General features: G+C 40.3%; 2 protein-coding genes across 6 annotated transcripts in view; one reads left to right on the top strand and one right to left on the bottom strand.

The window, feature by feature from the left end:
• Positions 1-212: 212 nt before the first annotated feature.
• On the bottom strand, positions 213-3,469 carry LOC126391665 (uncharacterized). 5 transcript variants are annotated; one of them, XM_050046561.1, is made up of 6 exons: positions 3,243-3,469; positions 2,579-2,671; positions 2,204-2,342; positions 1,625-1,799; positions 881-955; positions 213-478 (listed from the first exon to the last, which is right to left on the bottom strand). In XM_050046561.1, exons 2-6 carry the CDS (start codon positions 2,665-2,667, stop codon positions 243-245), a joined length of 714 nt encoding a protein of 237 aa, XP_049902518.1. In that variant the 5' UTR covers positions 2,668-2,671; positions 3,243-3,469; the 3' UTR covers positions 213-242. The 5 variants fall into 5 exon arrangements, with proteins under 5 accessions (XP_049902518.1, XP_049902521.1, XP_049902519.1 ...); XM_050046564.1 differs by having other exon boundaries at positions 2,579-2,668; XM_050046562.1 differs by having other exon boundaries at positions 3,250-3,469.
• Positions 3,470-7,512: 4,043 nt separating this feature from the next.
• The window catches only part of LOC126391434 (acidic leucine-rich nuclear phosphoprotein 32 family member E-like), a 32,574-nt gene continuing 18,533 nt past the window's right edge, over positions 7,513-21,553 (top strand). The window contains exons 1-3 of the mRNA XM_050046206.1: positions 7,513-7,622; positions 9,724-9,974; positions 21,105-21,282. Coding sequence (XP_049902163.1) covers positions 9,735-9,974; positions 21,105-21,282 — 418 coding nt within the window. The 5' untranslated portion in view covers positions 7,513-7,622; positions 9,724-9,734. The remainder of the gene's footprint in view (positions 7,623-9,723; positions 9,975-21,104; positions 21,283-21,553) is intronic.

Raw genomic sequence — 21,553 nt, 5'->3', positions numbered from 1 at the left:
CTGAGAGACCAAACTAAAGTCTGAGCTCCTCCCCTCTACTGATCAATCACATCAATCAATAATCCTCCTGTCAAATTAAAGATGAACATCATTAACAATCATCTGTCTGTTTAAATGAAATAATGAAGCTTCAGTCATTTAATCAAACTGTAGGTAGAAAATGAGTTTAAAAAAAAAAAAAACCTGAACCCCCCCCCCCCCATCACGACAAATCAAACTTGTTTCAGTCCCCGCCTTCAGACTCAGTCCCAGATTGTCTCCGTCTGTCCAGCCATTGACATGTACTCGTCCAGGTCTGCGTCCAGGCGGCTCTTGGACATGGACATGTAGTCATCCAGCTGTTTGTCCAATCGGCTCTTGGACATAGACATGTACTTGTCCAGCTGTGCATCCAGCTGCTTCTTGGTTGGTATCTTGGCTTTGCTCCGGCCCCACCACCTGCAGGTGTTGGCCCCGCCCTTCTGCAGGTGTGTTCGTCCTGCAAGACAACAATATCAGTGGGCTCAAATATTAGACTGTTTATTACTGTAAATGGGAGAAAGACACCCTTTGTTACTGGTCTCTGAGCCAACGAGTTTAACAGACAGGTGTGCAGTCTAAGCTACAGACACAGTTAGGTCAGTGAACACATCACCTGTTCAAGTGCTGTATCATCAGGTCCATTTAACCCTCTCACCTGAGCCGAGAATGGGTGTTACATTGTTTTTTATTTTTACTGTGAAGGTGAAGCCCTTCATCCAGATCTGGTTAGTCGGATCATTAATGAGGTAAAAGGCTCTGTATTCAAACAGCTGTAATCATTTACCTGAATCTGGAACAGCGTCATGACCTGACAGGTGAGTGTGTTCCTGATCAGTGTGAGTTTGTGGTGAGAACTCACCTGCAGTTAATTTCTGAATGTTTCTCGTCCTCAGGAGGCGACGCTGCCCGAGTCGACTGTGGAGGTTACGTCGTCCTGCACACGAGGCACAGACAGGTGTCACTACAGGTACAGGTATAACTACAGGTGAGGGTGTAACTACCCCTACAGGTGTAAAGACAGGTGATGGTGTAACTACAAGTACAGGTGTAAAGACAGGTGATGGTGTAACTACAAGTACAGGTGTAAAGACAGGTGAGGGTGTAACTAAAAGTACAGGTGTAACTAGAGGTGCTGGTGTAACTACAAATACAGGTGTAAAGACAGGTGATGGTGTAACTACAAGTACAGGTGTAACTACAAGTACAGGTGTAACTACAAGTACAGGTGTAAAGACAGGTGAGGGTGTAACTACAAGTTCAGGGGTAACTTGAGCTGCAGGTGTAACTACACCTGCTGGGGTAACTACAATTACAAATGTAAAGACAGGTGAGGGTGTAACTACAGGTGAAGGCATACCTACAGATGCAGGCGTAACTACACCTGCCAGTGTAACTACAGTTAAGGGTGTAACTACAAGTACAGGTGTAAAGAGACAGGTGAGGGTTTAACTACAGGTGCAGAAGTTACTACATGAACAGGTATAATGGTGGAAGAGTTCTTATTATTCAGATATAAAAGCTGGTCAATATTTTTTTCCTCTTTATGAGTCATCATCTCAGCAGTGGTTGAACCAGGAGAGATACACCTCCACCAGGTACTCACCCCTGTAGATGGATCTGAATCTGGTTCTCCACCTGTATTTGTTCCTAAAGCTCCAGAAGCCTTTAGGCCTGGTAGTCGAAAGACGTCGAGTCACTTGCTGCCAGCCAAGTCGAGTCCAGACACTCCTCCTCCTCCTCCTCAGACGCTGCTTCACCCCCACAGACATGTCACAGGTCTGCAACAGGTTGGAGATCAGAGGGTCGACCAGGTAAGTTTAGGAGAGACAAACAGGTAAGGTTGGGCTTTAATCATCACTCCTTAAGGGGGGAGGATTATATTAAATATAATACAACCTGTCACACTGTTTCCTGTCAAAGCATCTGGGACAAGTTCAGCACTGACAAAATGTAGCAAGACATTTATTTAAATGTAAACGGTGGCACATTGAACACCCTGCTGTTTTGTGTAAATGCCTTTTGATTTAATTTAATTTAAAGGGGCCTTATGTTTTTCAAACCATAGTAAAATTGTATCCTCCGTTTTCAGATTAAACATACACCTGGTAAAATCCACTGTGACTTCACCACGAGACAGAAGTGACCTTTTGTTCTTACTGCTCCACACAGCTCTGTAACTCACCTGCAGCGATGACAAACTCTCTCTGCTCACCAGCAGGACCACCTGTGGGGCATCAAACACCTGCCTCTGCTCCAGCAGGACGGGGTCAAAGGTCCTCATCCTGGAATGGCACAGCTGGTTCTCCAGCACCTGAGAGAAGCTACAGGGTAACAGACAGAGAAAGGAGTTCAAGGACATACTAATATTTTTATTTCTTTGTATGAACTGAATGATATTATGAGCTTTTGTGACCCACATCAAATTATGGGATCATGGTGATTCATGGCAAAGAAGAAATACTCATTTTTCAAGAAGCAGTACAGGATGGAAAATGGAATAATCAAATATAAAGGATCAATACACATTCACCCAAATGTGATTAAATGAGTGTCTCACCGCTCATTGAGGGAAACTGCTGAGGTGCTTCTCAGGAAAAACGACGGTGGTTTGGATGCATCCATCGGCATCCAGTCCCCCTGACTCATCCTGCTGCAATCACAAAACTGATGGTTGAAAAAACGCATCTGGGGCGAAATCTCGTTCACCTGCGAGCTAATTAACAAAGACCAACGCCCTATACATTACCGAGAGAATAAACACGACGAAATCCGTGCATCCTCTTTATGACAAAAACCCCCTTTTCAATTCGGCACAGAAACACAAGCAGCAGCAGTTATTTAAATGTACAGCAAGCATAAACTTACCGTTGTAACATGCTGCAGCAATCACGTTAAAAGTCATACTTTAATCAACAATAAGTGCAACTTTGTGGTTCAAATAACAGCCGAATTTGAGACAATACCACAATAATTCACGAGTATTAAACTGTGGTAAATAAAGTGTTTTCACTTTGCCGACTAACTCCGAAACATTAATATTTGACTAATTTTTAAAAGGCATTCGCCGCCATTCTCTCCATACAAAGGCGGCACGTTGTGAGATTAAGCTAGCACTAGCTTCAGTTCTTTGTCGCTGTGAAGGTAGCGTCGATTTTAGTTAAAGTTAACTAAGTTACTAGAGGACGATGTTACAAATGTGAGCAATAATGGAAAGAGTTTACCTTTCACCTTTTGCTACGAGGCGGAGACACACCTGTTCACCACCGCAGTCTCAGGTGACCTCGACTGAGCGCAATGCTAATCGGCTAGCTTGCCGTTGCCATAAACGTTGGGTACCGTTATTAACGTTTCCGCTAATTTCGCAAAGCGTTTTATCTTCTGACGTTTTCGCGACCAGCTAAAATTAGTTGCTTTATAAGTGTAACTCACGTTTCCCGAATTAACTCAACAAAATTACACACACAGGGTAAAGTTAATTCACTTAAAGTTTGGGCGCTAATACCGACGGTGCTTATGCTATAGCTAGCTAACCTAGCAACATCTGGTGTTGTAGCTAACGTTAGCTAATAGCTAATAAATATTAGCATCGCCGCTCACCTGTCGCTGTTTCTCCCGCGTCAACAACAGTTCAGACTGAAACTCAGAGTAAATAAAATGTTTCTAAATTAACTGATAAATCAGAAACAGCTAACACGAGCTAACACCGGCTAACATTAGCTAACGGTCAAGTTTATGTTTAACTTACTGAGTAACTTCATGCAGCTTTTCTGTCTTAACTAAGGGACTGTACTTAACTTGACTTTTTGTTTTTAACTAAATGTTGACCAGTTCCTGAAGCTACAGTTTTATTCCCTTGAGCCTCCGGGATTTTTTACTTTATTAAATGTTTTTGGTAATATTCCCACCAAATGTAGGTACTGGAGCCAATGCAACGAGAAAACAGTATGGAAGTGAAAAACTGTACACAACAGTGGCAGGCAGTAACTTGGCATGGCAGACATTATTATATTTAAAAACCTACGCTTTCATGTTTGGAAGTTAAAAGTTGAAAAGAAAATCCAAAAAGCCTTGCATTTCCACAAAGGTCATGCGTGCAGGAGTGCAGATTTTAATGTTTTTTATAGGATCTGTTTTGTGCAAACAGTTTATCTTTGGCAGAGGTCTACATCAGGCACAATGTGTTTAAAGATAGGGGTGGGCAATGCGGCTCAGTTATTACGATAAAATTACAAATTATTTAAAAAAAAAATATTAATTTAAGAAAAAAGAATTGCAACAAAATCAGTGATCTAGTTTTACAGTTTGCTTCAAATATTCTGTAAAAGCTAAAATGATCTCTCATTTCTTTAGTTTGTGAACAACAGTAACTCAGAGTGAGATTCAGATTGTTACAATATTAATAGTTCAACTAAATAAAATCTACCACTAATTTCACATTTAAACAGCTCACAAATACAAAAAAATGTCCCCTGGGATCTATATATATATAAATCAACAGGTGATTTCCTTCTTTTAGTAAAATCCTAAATGATTGAGTTGTGTTTTTTTTTTCCACCTGGACCTTTATGTTCTGCCATGTCTCCTCTAATCATCACGCTGTAACCTGTGACAGGCTGTTATGATACCACAACTATCACACATTCACTTATATGGAGTTTTTTGTTGAGCTGTGAGCGTCACGTAGGTTTACATTACCAAAGGTTTATGATAAAATCAGAGAGAGGAGAGGGAGAGACGCTGTGCTGCTGCCAGAGGAGCCGCTGAATGAGTTCCCTCTGAGCAGTAAGTCACTAAAAGAGTCTGAGAAGTCCGGGGCTGTTCATTAAACATTCAGGACGCCACAGTTTATTCTAGTAGTTGTGATTTTTATTCCGAACATGCAAATGATATATAATGTATATATGAATAAGTAAAACAGAAATAATAATACAAAAATGGACAATCAAGACAATTTTAGAAAAGAAAACAGCACAATAATTTCACTTACATGTCCAAAAAGGGGTGGGAAGAAGTACAACTTATTTAACCCCGCCCCTTCTCCATAAAATATTGATAATAGTTATTTATCTCCCTCTTCCTTTTACCTTACTCTTTTCTTATTTATATATGCATATATACTTATTCCACACCACTGAAGCTGCTCCTCTTTTTGGAGCCACCGCGGAGTGGTTGATAATTCACTAATATGTTTTATGGTTATTTTGAGGTTTTCTGTAGTTTTATTTAAGTACATTTTCCTGATTGTACTTACATACAGTACTTTTACTTAGGTAAAACAGGACATCTACTTGTAATGGAGTATTTCTACTGTATGGTATAAGTACTTGCGTGTTATCATTATTAGTAGTATTATTATTATGTGTAATGATGTCGTCATTGGGGCCAAAATAATCTTTGATACACAAGTGTTTATATATTTTCTTTCTACATTTTTTCTCTTCACCACAAGATGGCGCCAAAGTCTTTCTTTCCATCGATCTGTCAATCACCTGGTAACCAGGGGCAACCACACACGGAGCAGAGCAGAAGTCACGCACACAAACAAACTTCGTGACAGAAGTTAAAAATCACCGGAAAACGTGTTTCCTGTCACAACCTTCAAAATAAAAGTTGAGGTTAGCTTGTGACTAATGTATAGAGTATAAAACGTTTTAAGTGAGGGTGATTCTGCTGCCAGATGTTTAAGTTTATTGATTGGTTGGGTGTGAAAGTTTAGGGACCAGACTTGTTTTTGCAGATTTGCCCATTTCAGAGTAATATATATTAGGGACTGTTCGTTACTTATGAGGGGGTGAGGGGTGCAAAAAGGGGGAGGTATTTTTGAATAATATTTTAAGCACTGAGGCAGGACTTATGTTTTTATTTTGGTTTGGGGGAGGAGCATATACATTTAAATGGTTATATTTTGTATTAATTTTACCGTAGACTTCTTAAGACAACATGCCTTATAAACGTTTTGTGATTTAAAAAAACAAACATGGTTTGAAAGGCATGTTTTCTTTAAAAATTGCCAAAATCACACCATTTATTATAGCCAGAGACTGTAAAAACAGAAATGACCAGATTTGGCCTATATCAGATTTTCAAACTTGCAACTGCTTCTGTCAGAAAAAAAAACATAACCAAATCTGACCTTGAAATAGTGCAACCCGGTCTCATTCTGAAGTCGTCGAAATCCGGCAATTGGCGGAAGTTGTGGTGAATGGGTCCAACAAACACTCAGGATTTTCACCCAGGAGAGCAGTGTTCACATCCTGTAAGATTATAAAGCCAAACCCTGCCTTTTTTTTTTCCTAAACCTGACCACGTGTTTTTGTTGTTGGAGGAAAAAGAACTTCAATTTGCGTTGTTGTACCGACATGGTGCGTTTATTTTGATAGAGACTGTATGTAAACAGTAAATTTCCTGTCCAAACAGAAGTATATTTTGAAAGAAGACAATGCATGTAACAGGCAGAACTTGACAAGGCGTCCCAGAACGTCAACAACCCATGCACCCAGGGTACCTTGCATGTCATATCTGGACGTGGAAAGTCCATGACCAAACGTTGATATGTGACGCGGTCGGAGTGAGAATGTGTTGAATAGTGACATTTCATCAAAATCACTTTATTCTTTGTCTCATTTTAAGTTTGGCCAAAACTAAACCGTTTATACGAACTCGCCAGCCTGCACGACTAAAGTGAAAAACTGAGACTTTTTTCAGCTCCACGATTGTGTCTTCAACTTTTAACTTTCAAACATCTAAGTGTAAGTTTTAAAAATCTAATTACTAATTTATGTAGGTTGAAAAATATTAGTAGCTTCGACAAGGGTAAAAAAACAAAAAACAAAAACAAAAACGAAGTCACGCCTCAGCCACCCCTCTCCTCTGGTAAGTAAAGAACAGTCCCTAAAATATTGGATTATAATTATTGATGCATTATTGTATTCATCAATTTAGTGTTGCAGATGGTAACAATGGAGCTAATTTTAATTAATTTATGTACTTTCTGGGTAGTTTTATCTGTGATAATACATCATCATTTATTAGTTGATTATCTTAATAATTAATCTGAATATGTAAAGTAACTAAAGCTTTAAAAAGGGGTGGTGCAGTTAACAGTACAATATTTCCCTCTGGGTTGTGGTGGATTACAAGTATAAAGCAGCAGAAGATAGAAATACTGTAGTAATTTCAGTATTTGAGTAAAAGTATTTCGTTACATTCCACCATTGTTTTTTCTCCTAAGTTTTCTAACGCTTTTCACGATGTTTAACGCCACAGAAAATGTGTGTGAGTGGACATTAACATGATCTGATTACAGTTATTAATCTGAATGTGGCTACAGTCGGATGTTCCTCTGCCTCTGACGCTACTTTTATTTTTATAAAGCGTCGGAGTCGCCTGACTTCCTGTTATGTCTGGCTGTCTGGTGAGCATGACACAGCCCCCCCGCCCCCCTCCCTCTGTGCTGACTCTCATGAGTGTGCAGACACACACACACAGTCTGGAGCAGACGGAGGACACACGGACACACAGACCGACAGACAGACAGACGGTCGGCCGGTCTCACCGTCACAGGCAGCGGATCACAGCCGAGCGGAGAGAGCCGAGTCCCGGTGAGTGGAGCTGACAGAGCCCGCTGAGGGTTCACTCTATACGGCTGCTTTAATATCTGACAACTGTTGATGCAACAGCGTCTGTCTGTCTGTCTGTCTGTCTGTCTGAGTATCTATCTGTCTGTCTGCATGTCAACCAGTCTCTCTGGTCCTCAGCTGCAGTGATCATTACATCATTAATCAATTAGTCAATCAACAGTAAATGAGTCTGCTGATCACTGACTGATGGTCAGACTAACTAATCAGTTTGGTGACATCACTGACAACTAAATATGGACATTTGACGTCATGCTATTGATATATACAATATAACCATGAAATGAACTGGTTGGCCAGTATTGAGAGGAGAACATGTGGAGTCACTCAGAGGTTAGAAACTGATGAATAATCAGAGACGTGATGCAACACAGTGAAAGTGAAAACAGGCCTGATGCAGATGAGCATCACAGGGCTGAATTCATTTCTTTATATTGATCGCTGATCGCCTCTTATGGAGCATTCTTACAGAACATGCAGCAAAAACCCTCTCATGTGTTCGTCTGTGCGACTGTACTGTGTTATTGTACTAATGCTGTAGTTGATCACATCGCTGGTACTGAAGCTTCTTTGATTCAGGACATGTGTGTTTATGTCAGTATTTTTGTTTGTAGTTAAAGTGATTCTCACCCAGTCTACCTGCAGGGAACACATCTGCAGGTAGAGTGTGGAAACAAAATTGATTAAATTAGATATTAAGAAGACACCTTCATGTAAGGGACTGTTCTTTACTTATCAGAGACAGGGGGGTAGGTGTGGTGTGACAAGGGGTGGGCAATATGGCCCTAAAATAATATCACAGTATTTCAGGGTATTTTTGTAATAACGATATTTATGACGATATGAAAAATTAGTTATTTAATAGTTATTTATAGTTAAAAATATTATTAATTTAAAGACATAAAATTACAACAAAATGAGTGATGTAGTTTTACAGTTTTCCTTCAAAATATTTAGTAAAAACTGAACAAAAACGATCTCTCATTTCTTTAGTTTGTGAACAACACTAGTAACTCAGAGTGAGATTCAGATTCTGTTACAGTATTAATATTTCAACTAAATAAAATATACCACAAATTACACATTTAAAAAATAAATCAACAGGTGATTTCCTTCTTTTAGTAAAATCCTAAATGGTTGAATTGTTTTTTTCCACCTGGACCTTTATGCTCTGCCATTTCTCCTCTAATCATCACGCTGTAACCTGTGACAGGCTGTTATGATACCACAACTATCACACATTCACATAGATGGAGTTTGTTGTTGAGCCGCGAGCGTCACGTAGGTTTACATTACCAAAGGTTTATGATAAAATCAGAGAGGAGAGGGAGAGACGCTGTGCTGCTGCCAGAGGAGCCGCTGAATGAGTTCCCTCTGAGCGGTAAGTCACTAAAAGAGTGTGAGAAGTCCGGGGCTGTTCATAAAACATTCAGGACGCCACAGTTTATTCCACACTACTGAAGCTGCTCCTTTTTTTGGAGCCACCGCAGAGTCGATAATAATTCACTTTCAGCCATGCCACCGCAGAGTCGATAATAATTCACTTTCAGCCATGCTTGTTGTTGCCGTGGGTAACAGTATGACGTCAACATGACAACAAGTCGAAATATCGCGAGTATCACAATATAAATTTTTCATATGATATTAAATATTCTACCAGTATTATCGTTAACGAGATGACATGCCTCCCCCTTTTTGCACCACCCCTTCCCCCTTACAGGTGAAGAACAGTCCCTTAGTATTTTAAAATTGACACACTCAGGATTACAGATGGTGCATTGTATAATATTTGTCTGCAACTAACAATTATTTTCATTATTGATTGATTTCATGATGATTTTCATGATGACTACATTAATCATTTGGTCTGTTAGATTTAGATTCTGTAAGCGTGTCACTAATTCTCAGAGTTCAACGTGACGTCTTGTTTTGCCCAACCAACATAGATTCAGTTTATCATCGTAGAAGAAGAAAATCAGCAAATATTATAAAGTTGGAAAAAATCTAATTTTGGTCACATTTTACCTAAAATTCAAACAATTCTGGATTATCTAATTTAATGCAGATTCAGTCACCATGTCGGTCGGCCCGGCCCCCAGCAGCGCAGACGCCTGCCTCAGCATCGTCCACAGCCTGATGTGCCACAGACAGGGAGCCGAGAACGAGGGCTTCGCCAAGCGGGCCATCGAGAGTCTGGTGAAGAAGCTGAAGGAGAAGAAGGATGAGCTGGACTCGCTCATCACCGCCGTGACCACCAACGGCGTCCATCCCAGCAAGTGTGTCACCATCCAGAGGACGCTGGACGGACGGCTGCAGGTAGGACTCAGACTGCGTCACTTGTTTGTGATGCTTGAACATTAATGGATGGAAACAAGCATTCATTCACATTTTCTACTGAATTTGAGCTTCAGTTGGATAAAACTTCAGTCATTTAATTCTGCATCAATCAGTCGATTAACTGATTAGTCCATCACCAGGAAATTAGACAGCTATTTTAATCATCTGTTGTCCGTTTCAGTCCTTTTTTTTTTCAGCAAAATAATGAAATATTTTCTGGTTCCAGCTTCTTAAATGTCTCAGATCTTTGTCATATATATCTCAGTAAACTGAATACCTTTGAAATCATTGTGAAGACGTCACTTTGGGCTGTGTGGAGTTCTGACATTTCACAGATTAATGATTGATCAAGAAAATAATTAGCATAAAATGAGTCATTAGTTGCAACCAACTGGCGACCTCTGGTCCTGAAAATAAAGCCAACATGAAATTGCCAAAAAAGTGCAGTTCTTCTAACGGCCACTTGAGGCTGGCTCCGGGAATGAGTCAGTCCCCACAGACCTCCATGTTAATGTCCAACTTTACAGCAGAAATGAACATGTTTACAGCCTGGTACAAAAAAACAGATTTGGTCTCGATAGCCAATTTCAACATTAATGACAACAGAGGTGTTCTCAGGTGAATTTTTATATAACATATCTATTTACATTTTATTAAGGCTTTAATTAGGCATAATTAAGGACGTGGCTGCTTTGAGTGACAGGCTGTCTGCGAGGCGTCACTACAGTCACCTCTAACTCCAAAAAAACAAGATGGCAACTGCCAAAATGCTAAACTCCAGGATTCAGAACAGCAGTCCACAAACCAATGGGTGACGTCACAGTCCGTTGTTTTATACAGTCTATGGCAGAAACGTACAGTGTCAACTTTTATTCTGGTGATTGGGTCTGTTTGGGACTAAATCGCAAACAAGTTGATTTATAAACAGGTGAGACGGAGTCACCTCATTGGAAATGTTTTTAACTCGAAACTTAAAAACAAGAGTCCACAAACCGATGGGTGATGTCACAGTAGCTACGTCCATTATTTCTACCGTCTATTAGAGCTTAGATCGGGCCCAAAAAATTCAGCCTGACCCGGCCCGAGCCCGTGCAAGTTATGTCCGGGACTGGCCCGTCCAATTAACTGTAATTATGAACCCGATTTAAACTCTCTCATATCTGACACTCTCTTTCTCTCTCCCTCTCTCTCTCTCTCTCTCTCTCTCTCTCTCATATCTGACCGGGCCCGGCCTGGGCCCATCAGAGGGGTGGGGGGTCCTGGCCCGACCCGGCTTGGGCCCGCGGGCCGGGCCGGGCCGGGCTCCGGCTCGGGCTCGGCCAGAGAATCTAAGCTCTACCGTCTATAGTCCTTTTTACTCAAAGATCGCGCTACAGGGCCGCTACAAAGTCCCTCCTTTACGCCGCCTTTCCGTTTTTACAAAGAACCAAACAAAGGCAGCATCATGCTGCTCCAGTGTGAGGTTTTAGACAGCATCCCCCTGCATCGAGGAATCAAAAGAGGCAGGACGGACGTGACATTTATTACAATAGCGTCAGCCTCTAGTGTGACATATAACACACATGTCGACAGTGCTTTATAAACGGTAAAAATGGCAATAACAATCATTTATCGTCTCTGTTACATGACGGCTGGACTTGCCCTCTGCTTGAATTGGAGCTCCTGGACCTCATTATTTTACCTGTTTACATACATTTTTGGTTGCTGTTCTTCCTCTTTGAGTTAGCTGCTAACTGCTAACAGCTGCTTTTTAAATCTCCAGGCGGTGGGTCATATACATAACACATTGTCAAAATGTCACACCCATGCCACCCATGATCCCGTCCTGCTTGCTGTCCTGTTTATTCAGACATCATTTCAACGCTGTTATTACCTCCATCCCTGGCTCAGAGGCGAGACAACTCTGCCCTGAAGAGGCAGTGTATAAGGTGCTTTTGATTGCAGCAATAGTTAAGTTATATAACATCAAATAAAATTGAGAAGCTTAAATCTCCTGAAGAAAGTTTTTCTGTGCGCTTAGAACAAAAAGTCTGTTGTTTAAACATCTGAAATTGTGTAAATACTGAAGGAAGCTGAAGTCGAGTTTGAAGTGGCAGTCAAAATACTGATGGACATTGAAACTGTGGTTGTAACAGAAGTGCTGAAAGACATGTAGTGTCACTTAAAGATGTCAACTGAAGTCGCAGTTGAAATTTAAGCAGTGAAAACACTTCAAGTGATTTGGGTGTGAATAACGAGAGTTGACGGAGTATTTTGTTTAGTTTAATAAGATTTTGAAATACTTCCTGTTAAACTCTTTTCCACCCAAATTAGCGCATGTTTTTTTTAAACATGGGAAAAGCAGCTGAAAATAGGCGATGGACTGCTTTCTTATTGCCACTAGATAAGAGTTGTGTACACGGCTCTGCAGTTGATGAGGCTGCCTTTATTTTTTTTACTGGTGTGTCACGCTCAACATCACGGACAGGCCAGAAAACAGGTTAGTAAGCAGTAGTAAGCACGTCAGCGTCCTTCCAGGTATCATATTTCCATCACTGCTGATTGGAGCCATCAGATCTGTAGCTTATAAATACCCGTAACTAATGCAGAGTCTTTTTTCCTGGGAGTGAATGCTGATTTTTAAACTTGACATTGAATAGTAAGGCCAGGTGTTAGCCGGTGTTGGTGGGGTTTTGTCCTGTAGGAGGGGCTACAGAGGTGAAGGCAGTGAAAGTGTCAGTTGAAGAGATAACAGCAGTTGAAATGAGTTGAAGTGGAGCTGTGGAGACAGTTGAGCTGAAGTGTTTAAATCTTCATACCTCTGTTTCTATTTCAGTGATCATCATCCAGACGTTTTTATTTTTCAGTTTAGTCTTTGTTTCTCTTTATTTTTAAAACCAGTTTGTCTTTGGAGGAATAAACATGTAATCTTCTGTCACAGTTTATTTCCAGTGAAACCTTCATCGAGCATCATGTCGCTCAGAGCAGCTGATTAGATCTGTAAGAAATAAATCAGAGTTCAGCTCACTTCCTCCCGATGACCATGACCTACACCTGGTGAACAGTCACATGATCATGTTTCATGTCTCAGTGCTCACAGATTCAGCTGCTCTTACGTTGTTCTCACGTGTTCTCTGCTGCTCTGGATAATAAAATGTGGAACAGTCGAACAGAGTCAGAGCAGCAGACAGCTGGGTGTGTCACAGACTGTCAGACAGTAATTATCAGACCAGAGGATGTAAACATGGATCACACTTCAGACGGCTCACATGAGCCACGTTCAGCCTCACATAACATTCATAACAAATCAGGAACCAACAGAACCACCACAAGAACCCACAGAACATTTTTTGGACTGACCGAAGAATCAAAGGACGCTCCATAAAAAACATTTCAACCTGCCCCCCCAAAAAATAATTCTCAAGGACCTGCAAAACCCAATGAAGAGTCCTGCAGCCCGTCAGTGACCCTATAACCCCTCAGGTGTTCCTGTCACCTCCAGCAGTACTGTAAGAACCCTTCTGGCTTTCCAAAGAACCCTGAACTCACCTCAATAACTTCCTTTATTATTCTTTATACTGAAACCTCCTCATCTGATGAACTGTTGCGACCCACAACCAGCATTAGAACCTCATTAGGTACCCCTGGAACCTCCCCCAGTATCGTTCCTTTAATATCAAACCCAATCAACAACCCTAGAGCCTTTCTGAGGAGGCCTGGAGACGTCATGCAGCTCCCTAAAGGACCTGTGAAACCCCCTCAAGAACCAGTGAAGTCTCTGAACGAATCCAAAGAACTTCTTAAAGCAATGGTTCTCAACCAGGGGTCCGTTTAGGGGGGGATCCAGGGGTTTCATAGAAAAATGGGGAATGGTTTATTTTCACTATTTAATTCACTGCAGAAATGAACCCAGTGTGAGTCAGACTCATAGGAGGGACTACTTGGATCACAAATTTCACTTCCTTCAGTTATTTTCTCAACTGTAGTTTCTCTAATCATATTTAAGAAACAAAATCCTTTCAGATGGAGGTGCCTGGAGCAAAATCTTACCAAATGGGGGTCCACGATCTAATGTGTGATGCAAAAAAGGTTGAGAACCACTGCACTTCAAGAATCATTGGACTCTCTTGAAGAACCTCTGCAGGTTTCACATCCAAACACTGAACCTCTCTTCAAAATCCTGAATCTTAATAGCTTGCCATCGCCAGACCAAATGACTAATGCAAGTCATTCTAAAACCTCTCACTTCATTTTAGATTTCCAAGCTGGGTTATCAATGACGGTAGATCAAAATGCCTCTGGACACAACTGGATAGATCTACAACCAATCAGAGCAACACAACGTGACGTAGCACTGAGCAACGAACAAATGTAATCAGGCTACAGCATGTAGAGATGAGCAGTGATGGTGTTGCATCAATATGTCTGTGAAGTAGTGTTGCAGTTTTTGCCATCAGAATTGGAACTTAAACAGAAGGTTTGGCATCAGCTGCAGCCATGTTGTTTGTTTTCCAAAATGCCACAACGGTGCTCCTCTTTTTGCCTGGGTCCAGATTTTTGAATCTGTCCACTGCACCGGGTGGTTTGACTAATTTGTCTGGCACCGTGCCATGAAACAGCGGTTTCTCAGTTAAAATAAAAGAACGACCAATGAGCACAGCAGGGTGACTTAATGAGCCAACCAGCACCACGGGCAGGAGCAATAACAACTATGGTGAGTGCGAAAGACAAGAGAGATGCTGCTATTGAGGCTGATCTAAATCAACATGTCTTCTCAATATCGCCCAATACCGTGATTTGTTTTTACTTCATTTCACTACACTCTCAAAACCCCAGAAAAACAGATATGTTGGCGTGACTATGCATCAGTGTGGACTTGACATTAGATAAAGGCAGATACATTGGTCACAAGTGATGGTAAAATCGAATCCCCCGTCCTCGTGTAAATCATTTAGAGTAGACGTAAGATAAAGATTGAGCGAAGTGTAACAAGCTGAAAACTTCATCTGATATCACTCAAATCTCTGGTTTATTAGCTAGGTTTATGCTCACTGTAGTGTCCATGGCGCAAGGTACGCGAGCCAAAATTGATGTCATCACTTACTTGCATAAAGTGCAAAGGCTCCACATGTTGTCATCTGAAACGTGCCCCATTTCGTTTTGGTTTTCTTGCTCTCACAAGCACACGCACACAAAGAAAGACTCACAAACATGATACGTCACACACACTCCTCCACCCATCCAGGTCACTTTCTAACATAGTATTTAGTCACATTTTGTGACCATGGAGCACCACTGTGACTTTCAAATATTATAAATACATGGACTGGAGAGCTGAAAGTTTGTTTCCAGCTTACAGTGAATAAATCCTCACAAGTAACGGTGCTGTGATGTCAGTGGTTGAGGTACGTGTTTTTGTACCTGCAGGGCTCCAGACTGAAACTATTTAGTCACATTTTGTGACCATGGAGCACCAGTGCGACTTGTAAATATGATTAATGTTTGAACTTGTGAGCTGTTTGTTTGTTATCAGCTCACAGCGAGTAAAACTTCACGTTTGAAGGTGCGGCAGCAACAGTTTATCTTTCAGCTAACTGCTAACATCTGACTGTTGAGTGAAAGCTCCAAGTTCAGAACAAAAGCTCTGGGTGTTTCAGAATAAAAGCACCAGTGGTTCCTCTTTGATTTATTTAATTATAACAATACTTTATTCAATTTTATCATGGCAATACTTTAACTTAATCATAACTGTATTTTATATTTTATTTTTTCTTTAACAGTATTTTATTTAACTTTCTTGTAACAGTATTTTCATTTAATTTTATTATAACAGTACCTAACTTTATTGTAACAGAATTCCATTTAAGTTTATTAAAGTAGTACGTTGTTGAACATTATTATAACAGGATTTTATTTAACTTTATTATGACAGTAGCTGCTTTATTAACTTTATTGTAACTATAGTTCATTTAATAATTTTGTATTTTAGTAATTTATAGTAGTTTACTGGAGATTTCAAAATATCAAAAATTAGATTGTGTAATGCATCATAGCCTAAAAATACTGGCATATTTTTTTTAAAGCTGTATTGTCCAGCCCTACCTAAAACCTTTTCAAGCTCATCTGCAGCATTCTTAAAATCCTCTTAAAATAGCTCATCAAATTGTCCACTATTCTACAAAACCTCTTCAGAACACTCTGGAACCTCATCAAGAAACTCTGCACACCCATGAAACCTCCTTAAGTTCCCTTGGAAGTTCCACAAGAAGCATTTGACACTGCTCCAAAAACCCAAACCCTTATCAAGGACCTGCAACACTTTTTAATAATGCCAGTAGTCTCTGTAAGAACCCTGAAACCTCCGTAAGAAGCCACGCAGCCTCCTGGAGAACCAGTGGATCCTCGTCAAGAACCTGTGAAGTCTTTTAATGGATCAAAGGAACCTGAAGAACCCTCAAACACCCAAACAGAAAACTGATATGAGAGTGTCAGAGAGCAGACTGAGGACTGAGTGTGTTTCCCCGCCTGGAGGAGGAGGAGGAGGAGGAGGAGGAGGAGGAGGAAGGGCAGGCTGGCTTGTTTTGTCTGAAACACAGGAAAGGGGCCGGGTTAACTTAAGCCAGACAGTGTGTGTGTGTGTGTGTGTGTGTGTGAGTGTGTGTGTGAGTGTGTGCAGACAGACGGGAATGTGTGCACGTCTAGAGTTTGTTCTTGGATCTCACCACAGAGTTTCTACACTGTAAAAAGTTCTCAGTAACTAGTTTCAGACCAATGATTCACCAAATCAGGTTGTACCATTAAAACTGGTGAAGTGTAAATCCGTTGCTAGGAAACTCTATAGCTCTATAGCACCATCCAATCAGGAGCAAACAGCAGTGTATAGGGGAAGACACAGCATCAAAAGTGAACATAACTTTCCAGACGTTACAGTTTCAGTGGCTCAAAAGAAAACTCTTAGTAAATGTAGGTGTTAGTTTTATTTCTATCTGCATACATGGAGAAGTGTGTGTGTTTCAGAGTTTGTTAAATAACAACCAGACCTGCCATCACACAGAGTCACTGCATGTTCTCCCTGTCTGATCTCATTTGCTGGCTTTTTGTCTGAGTTTGTCAGATTGTTTCCCTTACAGTTTTTACCCGTCGTCTGTAGTGGGATTCTACGTCGTCATGTTTTAACTGCTTGTGCTGATTGTCTGCTTTTTACGTGTCCTACTTTGCAGAATGCTGCCTTACTCCTCTAAGGTTTATGTCTTGTTTAGCTGTTTGTTTTGCTTTCTGCTGTCCTAAATTTACGTGTTTTTTATGTGTTGTTTTAATGGCTAGTAGAGTGGTTCAGGGATGAGTCCCAAAACCTGGGGATGCGTTACCATTTTAGCGCTTCCGGTTCCCTTGTCTCAAAGTCAGTGGCTTTTTTAAATTGTTTTATTTTTTAGGTTAGATGCCTGAAATAAGGTCTGCATGCTTAAGAAACTTTTACGTTTTGTTCTATGTAGGGCTGGGCCATAAATCCTGAAAATTATATCTTATATAAAAATCTATTCTTATATTATCAATATATTTTTAGGGTTAGGGTTATCTCGATACACAATATATATCTCGATATTTTTAAATTTCCTCGAAAGCACTTCATTAATGCTAGGACTGGGAAACAAAATCAAACATCACAACATTTCTGACCAAATATCCTCTCTGATGCTACAGAGTTGTAGGGGTGACTTTTGTTGTTTTTCAGAAAATGTGGACACAATGAGATTTTAGATTAATAATCATCAACAATGTGGATATCACGACTAAGTGGGTTAAGGCAAGGCTTTAAAACAAATAAAAAGTCTGATAAGTTGATAAATTGACATCACTTCACTATATTTCAGCCTTTAAAATGAACAAAAAAATTATCCATATCACGATACAAAGATATACAGAATCTAAGAGGATACATAGTCAAATATCGATAACATTATGATATCTTCATATTGTCCAGCCTTAGTTCTATGACATAAAATATGTCAGTAAATACCCCTCTTGAATTTTGAAGCTTTTGCGTCTTTTAAAAATGGCGGTTGTTAACAAGTGGCTAAATAATTCTACAGAACATCATCGTTGTTAGCGGTTTTTAGGAAGTATTTAATAGTTGTTAATATTAACAACTATTTCTATCAGTGATGCGGGGGTCAGGGTTTTTTAAACCCACGCCGACGAGGGTTGCAACATTATGAGATTACACAATATGATAACCGTCTTAGATAGGCAAATGTACACAGTACGATAACCATCAGCTTTTATATCACGGTATGCCTTAAAACTGATACATCCCACCACCCATCCCCTTATGAGAGCAAATCCGCGTCGCCCAACCTGCAAACATATATGCATTAATCAATGACCCGAACCAAACCCACAAGTTGGAGCTGAAAGTTTCTTTTAATGACCAACGCTAATACTAACATACTTTCTGTTGGCTGTATTGTATCATATACAGTAAGTATCACAATATAAAATGTGATTTCTGTTTATAAAAATACAAACGTAGGAAGATAACAAGTACTCACCCATCTTTCAGGTGGTTACATCATTAGTATGATCTCAGATGATCAGCTTATAACCTACATAGTTTGTTTACATGCGCACACAGCTGACAGGTACAGTGGTTTATTTACATGACGTAACATGTAAATAAGGACAGAGGGATGTCGTATGCTGTAAAGCCCTGTGAGGCAAATTGTGATTTGTGATATTGGGCTTTATAAATAAAATTGAAATTGAATAAAATTGTATATTTAACAGATTCTATGTGGACAGAGAAGCACCTGCCTGCTGTTAGGACACAGTGTTAGGCCTATATACTCTCAAAGGGAAATATTTTTACTGTAAATTATGACATGAGAGATTTAAATATGTCAGACTTTCACTGATTTTCCTTGTCAAAAACTGGATAATGGAAACCGGGAGCGCAGCAGCGCTGATGATGAAGCTGCTCGCTGTGTGAGACAGAAAGAGGGGAAGGTGGACTATTGCACAATGTTACAGTCTAAGTTATTAATAACTGTCCCAAAACGCTGCTTCGTCACTTTATGACCAGCCCACCCAGAACCGGCAATATTTTCCAACAAGCTTACCTGACATTGATCACAAACAGATACCTTTATGGCCAGATACAAACTTAAGAAGACGTTCAGTCGAGGTGCTTTGTGGCCATTAGCAGACACACACACAAGCCTATGACAATATAGGTACAGTAACGAACACTTGAGTAACACTTCCACAGCAACTCAGCGATAATGTAGCTGGTCACGCTCTTGCTGTGTCACTCGTAGTGTTAGTAGTAGTATGATTGGATGTTTGTTGGTGAAATGCACCCTGGGAGGTGTAGTTGACTTCTCTCCTTTGGTTTGTGTGTCCACAGGCTTCTTAAAGCTTCCACTCTTTTTATCAAAAAACACAAAGTTTTGTCTTCAGGCTGATTTGTGTTAAAGCTGAGTGACTTGTTAAGACGATGTTATTTTTACAGTGTGTGTGTGTGTGTGTGTGTGTGTGTGTGTGTGTTTTGTCTGCAGACTGTTATCCCTGCCCTTCACCTGTGCACACAGAACACACTCTGATAGGCTGCTGCACTGTGTGTGTGTGTGTGTGTGTGTGTGTCTTCACTCTGAAACCTTCAGACTCTTGACACACCTGTAGAAATGATCTAATGAGGCGACTCTATCTCACCTGTTTACAAATCAACTTGTCTGAGACTTTGTTTTGTTTGTTGTTTTAGTTTTTTTTGTTTTATTCAGTTTTGATTGAAACATCTTGAACAATTAGAGTTCAGCTTTATTAAACCAAACAGAACAACAGTACGTCTCAGATGAAGGTTGTTCATGACGTGGTTCCTTCCTGTATTTCAGGCTGCTCTCAGCCCTAGAGTCGTCTCCTTTGGTCTGAATCAGGGACTAATTTTGTTTCAAAGTTGTATAATTGCCTAGAGTTGGTTCGTGTTCTCACAGCAGCATTTACAAGAGGACCAGATAAAATGCCTTTTGTGAGAAAGCTGTTCTTGCAGACCGCCCGTCACTCAAAATGACCACGCCCTTAAATATTAATAATTTTAACGAATAACGAATGAGTTAAAATTCAACCCTGTACACTTGTCATAAATGTTAAAATTAGCTATGGAGACCAAAACTATTTTTGTAAGAGGCTCTAAACATGTTTATATCTGCTGTAAAGTTGAACTTTTTAACATGAGGGTCTATGTGGATTGACTTGCTTTTGGAGCCAGCCTCTAGCGGCCATTTGAGGAACTGCAGTTTTTGGCACTACTGCGTTGACTTCATTTTTCAGCCTTAGAGGCTGCTGCTTGGTTTCTGCAAATCACAGATATGTTACATTTGCAGACCTGCCTGAAAACAAAATGCTGACTCATGTTTTTAATGTCTTCCTAAAACACATGAAAGATAATCACGAGTCACTTTATTTTACATGAGTTGTCTCTGTTGCTTAAATCTATCTGGTTATTCTGTCTGATGTTCTCTGTTTGATCAGATTTCATATTTGATGATACTGATAGCTGATAGTTTTGAGCTCCATAAATAAACATTATATTATAGTTTTATTATGTGTTTCCTTATTGATCCTCACTACAGCTCATAAACTAATTTATCAGTAATTTGTGTCTGGATGAATAATTTGGAGAAATATTATTATTTTTAAATTCTTGTAATTGCTGCTCTTTGTGTTTTTGTACAGTAGTTAGAATGTGTTTAAAACTCGTCCTTTGCTTTTATGTTAAAGTCAGAAAAAATCAAAAATAAAAGATAAATAAAACTAAACTTGTTCAAAATAAACACAGATGATCTTCTTACAGTGTGCTGAGGTCTGTTTGTCTCACACACACACACACACACACAAGCAGGCGGGAGGTCAGACATGATGTCATGGTCGTGGTTTGGTGTGACAGGTTAACTCTGCATCACCTGGTACACACACACACACACACACACACAGTGTTTCCATGGTAACCCCTGCTCACTGTGACTCAGTTTGTTCTCACAGAGTTTATTTAAATTTCCATGAAAGGTGTTTCCTGTCTGTCTGTCTGTCTGTCTGACTGTTTGTCTGTCTGTCTGTCTCTCACCTGCCTGTCTGCAGGTGGCGGGGAGGAAAGGTTTCCCTCACGTGATCTACGCCCGTCTGTGGCGTTGGCCCGACCTCCATAAGAATGAGCTGAAACATGTGAAGTTCTGTCAGTACGCCTTCGACCTGAAGTATGACAGCGTGTGTGTGAACCCCTACCACTATGAGAGGGTGGCGTCCCCCGCCACCACAGGTACGCACGCTCAAGCTGTCAGTCCTCCTCTGTCGTCCCTTTCGAGTTTCATTCCTTATTACTTTTAATATTCAAATTTTAACGCTCCAATTTATATTTTTATTTACATATATTTATATGTACTATGTCCCGAAACTCTGTACACACGGGCATATGTGTGCACTGCCACTGTCAGCATGTGGCTGTTATACTTTCTGTCCACTAGAGGGCAATCAAACATCAACAGGAAACATGAGGACGTACCAACAGGTGATCAACAGGCTCAGGTATA

Source organism: Epinephelus moara, chromosome 6 (genome assembly GCF_006386435.1).
Source record: "Epinephelus moara isolate mb chromosome 6, YSFRI_EMoa_1.0, whole genome shotgun sequence".
NCBI lineage: Eukaryota > Metazoa > Chordata > Actinopteri > Perciformes > Serranidae > Epinephelus > Epinephelus moara.
This window is presented reverse-complemented; position numbering and strand designations above follow the sequence as displayed.

Bases quoted from the DNA above. Each gene is read 5' to 3' on its own strand.
- LOC126391665 (XM_050046560.1), bottom strand. The intron at 2,343-2,578 runs GTGAGACACTCA...GTTACCCTGTAG, and splicing joins GCAGTTTCCCTCAATGAGCG to CTTCTCTCAGGTGCTGGAGA. The intron at 956-1,624 runs GTGAGTACCTGG...CCTCGTGTGCAG, and splicing joins ATTCAGATCCATCTACAGGG to GACGACGTAACCTCCACAGT.